General features: G+C 41.2%; 1 protein-coding gene across 1 annotated transcript in view; it reads left to right on the forward strand.

Moving 5' to 3' along the window:
• Positions 1 to 7,372, forward strand: part of LOC124354309 (tuberin-like) — a 20,264-nt gene extending 12,892 nt beyond the window's left edge. The window contains exons 7-9 of the mRNA XM_046804664.1: positions 4,642 to 4,811; positions 5,382 to 5,532; positions 7,195 to 7,372. Coding sequence (XP_046660620.1) covers positions 4,642 to 4,811; positions 5,382 to 5,532; positions 7,195 to 7,302 — 429 coding nt within the window. The 3' untranslated portion in view covers positions 7,303 to 7,372. The remainder of the gene's footprint in view (positions 1 to 4,641; positions 4,812 to 5,381; positions 5,533 to 7,194) is intronic.
• Positions 7,373 to 7,503: the final 131 nt, after the last annotated feature.

Genomic DNA, 7,503 nt, shown 5'->3' on the forward strand with positions numbered 1-7,503 from the left:
TTCACTAACAGCCTAGGTGGTCTTATCAACTTTCCTTTCAACATCACTGTCACTGTTTTTGCTTTTGAAAACTTCAGCTTCCTTTGTTGTCCCCATTCTATTACCTTTTCTACGGCCCTACTAACCTCTATCAGCCAACTGTTGTGTACTCTGTCCTCTGACTAACAGCAGTGCGTCGTCAGCATATGCAGTGATTGTTACTCCTTCCCCTAGATCTAATCTCAGTAGGCTGTCGAACATCACATTCCACAGGAGTGGTCCAACAAACTGATCCCTGTGGGCACCCTCGAGTCATCCTCTTCCCTGCTTCTCCATTTCCTACCCTGAGTAACACATCTCTACCTTGGAAGTAATCTCTAATTAGGCAATACAAGCTCCTCGAAACAATTCCACATCCTTAGTACCCTTAAGATTTCTGGCCACCATGCCGAGTCGAATGGCACCAGCTATGTCCAGGGAGACGGCCAGCACGTATTTCTCTACGGTCTCCTCCACATCCCTCTTCAATTTCATCAACGCATCCACTGTTCCTCTTCCCTCCCTAAATCCGAACTGCCTATCACTTAACAAGTCTTCTTCGCTGAGCCATCTTTTCATTCTTGTTACTATCAACTTTTCGCCTAACTTTCCCAAGACTGAAAGTAGTGTCACTGGTCTGTACGATTTCACCTCACTGGGATTCTTGTCTTTTATTTTTAAGAATATTTTACGACGACTCCTTTTTTTTCCACACTGATGGGAATCTTCCTTCTGCCAACATCTTATTGTATAGGATGAGCAGATGCCCTTTTATCCTTCCGTACATCCTCTTTACTACCTCTATCTTCACACCATCGTGCCCAGGAGCCTTTCTGATTCTTCATTTGCTTTACTGCCGCATCCAACTCCTCTTCTGAAAATTCTGGTTCCTCCAACCCCTCGCTAACTAGTTCCATTTCTACTCTTACAGTTATTTGATCATTAGTATCCTCGTCCTGATTGTCATCTGGCAACAGACCTTGCAGTATTACTCTCAGCGTCTCCTCTATCGTCGTTGTGAAACTTCCATCCTCCTTCTTCATACTGACCAATGTTGTTTCCTTTCTTTGATCTTTCCATAATGATCCTGTAGGCCTTCCACCCCAAGGGTCCTTTTCACCGTCTTCATCCAGAAGCTTCTGCCACGCATTCCTCTTTTCCTTCCTGATTTCCCATACATAAGCTGTCCTCGCTGTGACATAAGCTCTTCTGTCTTCCTGAGTCCGTGTCCTTCTCCATCTTTTACCATATCTTCTCATCCTTAGCCTCATCCTCACTTATTGTTTCTGTCCACCAATGCACCTTCTTTTGACCTTTCCTCGACTTGGGCACCGTCCTCTCCATCACACCTTTTTATCACATCTTGAAGCTCCTGTGCACATATTTCTGCTTCTTTTCCTTCCCACTGCAGCCCCTCAACCTCCTCAACCAGAACTCCATCAAATCTCACCCAGTCAACCTCTCTTAGGTTCCACGATCCTTCAGTCATCTCATTTCTGTAAGTTCTTCCTACCTCCATTTCCTTCACTTCTAAACTTTATAAGTCGATGGTCGCTCAGTGACTCTTCTACAACTTCCCAGTTGACAATTTTTCTCGTTACGTCCCTTGTTCCTAGAGTAACATCGATGTTTGAAGATCCTCCTTGGGTGTTCTCGAAGGTTGTCCAACGGTTCCACCGGTTTACTATCTCTAACTCACAGGCTTCCACCATTTCCTCTACCTTTCTCCCCTCTCCTATCCGTCCTGTCACTCCACCACAACCTGGATCTTGCGTTTAAGTCCCCACGATGACGACTCCTTTTCCCTTGCTCTTCCGGATGATCTCCACTATTTTTCTCAGATGACCGTCAATTCCCTCTGACGGACCGACAGTATAAGCTGACAACCTTCAGTGACTTCCTTCCTCTTTCTAGCATCACACTCACGCAAGTATTATCAGATTCTCGGGTGACTAGCATGGCATCGATCGAATCTTCCAATACCACAATAGCACTTCCTACCTCAACTCCTGCTCTCCTTTCAAAAAACACACCTCCCTCCGCATCCACTAATCTGTCCATCTTTCACATAAGGCTCCTGTACGAGCAACACCTCAAGACCCTCCTGCCGGCTAACTCTCACCATTTCCCTCCATAGTTATTCTTCCTCTTCCCACATTTATCTGTCCCAGTTTATATTCCATAGTCGATCTGTTCATTGTACCTCTTTACTGCTTTCTCATACGCTGGGCATCCTCTCCAGCTTGCAGGGTGTCTCGCGTCTAGCCTGCCTTCTCTTGCTGCAATTTGCACACCTGGCCTCCTCCTTTTTTTGTATTCTTACAGTCTTTGAAGACATGCTCCTTCGCGCAGTGCGAACAACTTGGCTTGGTCATTTGTGCAAAAACTTTGCCACATGTCCAAACCTTTGACACTTGTAGCACCGTGCTAAAATCTACATAATCTTTAATCCTGCAAGCTTTCCCACTCAATGTATACCCTAACCCTTCCTCCTCAGCCAGTTCCTCACCCTCACTGAACATTCGGCTACCATATGGTTCCTCTTAACTTCGTTTCTCCTTTCAGTTTTTTCCTGGTATTTGTGCTTCACCCGTGAATTCTGTGTTGAAGTCCTCTTCCTCAATCTCACTTCCCTGCATATTCCGCTTATAGATCTCTGCCTTAACTGCCTCATTACTTAATGCCGGATTAATATCGTAGACCATTACCATGGGATTCTTCTTTGTCGGTTTTTCTACTGTCATACCCGCACTTTTCAGCGCATCACTTTTCAGGAGGTTTTCCACCCCTTCCTCAGATTCTGACTCTATTATGACTCCGTTTCGGATCATTCTCAGTCTTCTAACCTTAAGCCCTATTTCTGAAGGCTTCACCAAGCTCCTTCAACTTCCTTTTTATCTCCTCGCTTTCCTTATTTTCCTGCTTTACTACGACCAACTTTGGTACTGGCAGCACTGGGCCCTTCACCCCCGTGATCTTAGGCACTTCCTTTTCTTCCAAGGGCCTGAGCAAAGGTAGCCTGATTCCTTGCTTCGTTCCCTTCTTGCCCCACTCTCAATTCTTCCCTGACTGCTGTCCTTAGGATCTGCACCATCCTACACCTTCTTCCTCCACCCTAGTCCCTAAGACTGCTCTTTTCTTCCCTCGCCAATACTATCTGCTCCTGGACTTCATCCATGTACTCCTCAAACTTGCTGGCATAGCTTTTCTTTACCATCTTTACAATCTGTGGCAGCTTAAACCAAGTTTCGCATCTTCCTTAATGTCTTTCCAAGGTTTTCCAGGGGGTTCCAGCCCAAGATGCAGTTCATCGTCATCATCACTTCCTTCAGGGTCATCATATTCTGTTTTCCTCAACGAGGGAGGGAGGGAGGGAGGGAGGGAGGGAGGGAGGGAGATGAGAGATAGAGAGAGAGAGGGAGAGGAGAGGAGGGAGAGAGAGAGAGAGAGATGAGAGAGAGCGTGAGAGAGAGAGAGAGAGAGAGAGAGGAGATAGAGAGATGAGAGAGGAGACGAGAGAGAGAGAGGAGAGAGAGAGAGAGAGGAGAGAGAAGAGAGAGGAGAGAGGAGAGAGAGAGAGAGAGGAGAGAGAGAGAGAGAGAGAGAGAGAGAGAGAGAGAGAGAGAGAGAGAGAGAGAGAGAGAGAGAGAGAGAGAGAGAGAGAGAGAGAGAGAGAGAGAGAGTGGAGAGAGAGGAGAGAGAGAGAGAGAGAGAGAGAGAGAGAGAGGAGAGAGAGAGAGAGAGAGGAGAGAGAGAGAGTGAGAGAGAGAGAGAGAGAGAGAGGAGAGAGAGAGAGAGAGGAGACGAGAGAGAGAGAGAGAGAGAGCAGAGAGGAGAGAGAGAGAGAGAGAGAGAGAGAGAGGAGAAGAGAGGAGAGAGAGAGAGAGAGAGAGAGGAGAGAGAGAGAGAGAGAGAGAGAGAGAGAGAGAGAGAGAGAGAGAGAGATAGAGAGAGAGAGAGAGAGAGAGAGAGAGAGAGAGAGAGAGAGAGAGAGAGAGAGAGAGAGAGAGAGAGAGTGAGAGAGAGAGACAGAGAGAGAGAGAGATGAGAGAGAGAGAGAGAGAGAGAGAGAGAGAGAGAGAGAGAGAGAGAGGAGAGAGAGAGAGAGAGCCAGTAAGGTATCAGGAAGGACCATTGTTTATGCCAACTTTTAATTTACAAGCCCAGACCTATCAGTGCATTTACATGATATAGCCAGCAGGGAATCAAGCTAAATCTCAAGAACTGCATCATTTAAAACTGCCTCTCGACTTTCTCGTTCTTAAAAAGTAGTCTAAGCGTCTAACTTGCAATTTATCGTAAATAATAAAGACTTCAAAACCAAACCTTAACAAGTTTAGTGCTACAAAATATATAATATTCCATGCTAAATGGCCATGGGAACTCGTTATTACACTGATTGTCACAATGTAATAATGTATCCTGACTAGTGACGGAACATTCAACACACTAGACAAGGCACACTGAGCTTACAAAACAGCTCAAAAGATGAAACCCTCTCATGTTCCACTGTCATTCCCATGTGCACTCTACGTGAAATTTAGTAGAATTACTTAAATAGATTGTAACAGTTGAATCGTATTACAATGCATTGTTACTGTAATTTGATATAAATGTTTGCAGGTGGAAGGCGAGGGGCGACCGGATCCCGCAAGTTTACCTCCACTCGCGTTCAAGCGTGACAGGGGTCACACGATCTCCGTCATGAGTCCTGTACGCAAGCCGCAGGTTGACTTGATCAAGAACCGTAGTCCACGTAACAAAGAACTCTTGCGTTCGGGACTCAGTCCATGGTTAGCTTTTCTTTGTTTTTTGTTTATAACGGCTTATTGTAAATGATCTGAAAGAGACTGAGTTTGTAGAAAAGAATGTCAGTAGAAACTACATACAAAGTTATAGGATCTCAGATTATTCAGGCACTACTGTTAAAGTAAGCATTGTTATCTGAACATCATTAGTTGGAGATATCTTATCATTTTGTGAGATTATTGATTTATCCATTCATATGATGGGTTGTTTTTTAACTGTGTTCTACATTTTTTTGCCCAAATATTCTCATGCTTTAGGTAATTCATATAAAATATATTAGCATATTTTACACAAAATAAAAATCTTATCAAACCATAAAGCTATGATTGTATCATTATACATATAATTTTGTATCATCCTTCAAAAATCCAACAATGTGCACAAAGACAATGTTTATTATTCTTTGTTTATTTCAAAAGTTATTTTATTTAAGTCCTTTACACATTTTTTAATAAATTTATGGACAATTAAAGAATGTATAAAATCTAATTGCATCTTGTGTTATGGACTGAAATCATTTTCTCAGATTTTTTACTGGTAAATTTTTGTTTCAGCTTTGTGTTCCTGCAGTTGTTTCACCAAAGTGCTTTCGGTGACACAGCCCATAAGCCTCTACCTGTCTCACTACCCAACCAAACCGTTAACCAGATGGTGCAGCGAGCCGTTAAAAACCTGGACAGAATCCCACCCTACGAGACTCATAAGGTTCACAACAATATCTCTTGTACTTATTGTTTAGACATAATACAGAATTGAAAGAATTAAAGATCTAGAACAATCATAACTGTAGTGTGATAGTTGTGAATAGTTACCAATGTATTAGTTTTACCAGATAAATAAAGCAATATTTCAAAAATAAGTTTGGTTTTAAATTTAAAATATTTCAGGCAAAAATATAAATACATTTTACATGTATAATGAAGTCATTTTACTTATAAAACATGTCTAAACATTTATGGCTTGTTCTGTCCAAAATGACTAATAATCAGGTAAAAGCTATCAGTTCACAGAATGGGTGGCCATGCTCACATAGATCATAAAATGAGGGGCTGATGGATAAGAGAGCGGAGATCATATCACAAAATGTTTTATTGATCAGTTTTGGCAGATACAGCTTAAAAACCAGGTTTGCCCAAGTTTTAGCTATTTCATTCTGAGCTATTGGTATTGTTCTGCAATTATTGAAATATATGTGTTCAAATAATATCACAGTTGTAAAATGTGATGCAGTACACTGTTAAAAGCCTGATTAAAGTATTTTTGAATTCTCCTACATTTTGCACTTTACACAGGTGTGTTGCATCTATTTCCACGTAGAGAGTATAACAACGCAATTCGTAAGATATTCATGCAAAGCTCCGTTCCTATGTCGTCCTATGTCATGTTATATGTTGTACTTGAATATTTTTACAATTATAAAATGACTCATTGGAATATCAATTTTGTTTTTTTAAAGTTATGATGGTTTAGCTGTTTTCAGTGATTTGACAAATTCCATATTTTGTTTTTTAATATATTTATATCTATTTGGAAAAATACTAGCCTTTTTTAATAAATATTAATTTTTTACTTCCTATAATAACTTTTTTGAAACTAATTGCATGTTAAAGAAAAATAAAGAAATGTATGTATATCTCCACAGAACAGAAACTGTACACAAGAGAACACATTAGAAGAAAGAAAGAGAACAGACTGTAAATGGTCTATGTTGAGGCTGGTTCAGACATGAAAAAAAATTTAAACACAAGTATTGTGTCAAACATGCTGTATAGAGATAAATTGATTTCCTGCTAGTACATTGCTTCCAATTTTCTTGATTTCACTGGCAACAACAAGTTTACTAACAAAAATGTTCCTTTCTATCTATCCTAAAAAATGCACATTTTTATCAGAATTATCTTATATTTTTGTGTTTGACAGCTCATGAAAGTACCTAGTTAAAAAATTATATAAGCCATGTTGCAAACTTTGTAATATTTAATTTTGTAATGCAGTTGAAATTATGGAGACCCATCCTAAACTTTTAAGAATTCTGGTTGTGTAGAAGTAGTGAAAAACAACATGTAAAGGAAGATTTTTTAGTGACATTTTGACACAATTGTTGCAGGTCGGAGTTATCTACGTAGGTCCTGGTCAGGCTAACAACGAAGTTGAGATTCTGCGTAACCCTTGTGGTTCTGTTCGATACACTAAGTTCCTTCAGGTAAAGTGTTGAAGTTTTGACACAATTGTTGCAGGTCGGAGTTATCTACGTAGGTCCTGGTCAGGCTAACAACGAAGTTGAGATTCTGCGTAACCCTTGTGGTTCTGTTCGATACACTGAGTTCCTTCAGGTAAAGTGTTGAAGTTTTGACACAATTGTTGCAGGTCGGAGTAATCTACGTAGGTCCTGGTCAGGCTAACAACGAAGTTGAGATCTTGCGTAACCCTTGTGGTTCTGTTCGATACACTGAGTTCCTTCAGGTAAAGTGTTGAAGTTTTGACACAATTGTTGCAGGTCGGAGTTATCTACGTAGGTCCTGGTCAGGCTAACAACGAAGTTGAGATCTTGCATAACCCTTGTGGTTCTGTTTGATACACTGAGTTCCTTCTGGTAAAGTGTTGAAGTTTTGACACAATTGTTGCAGGTCGGAGTAATCTACGTAGGTCCTGGTCAGGCTAACAACGAAGTTGAGA

Source organism: Homalodisca vitripennis, chromosome 2 (genome assembly GCF_021130785.1).
Source record: "Homalodisca vitripennis isolate AUS2020 chromosome 2, UT_GWSS_2.1, whole genome shotgun sequence".
In the NCBI taxonomy this organism is placed as follows: domain Eukaryota; kingdom Metazoa; phylum Arthropoda; class Insecta; order Hemiptera; family Cicadellidae; genus Homalodisca; species Homalodisca vitripennis.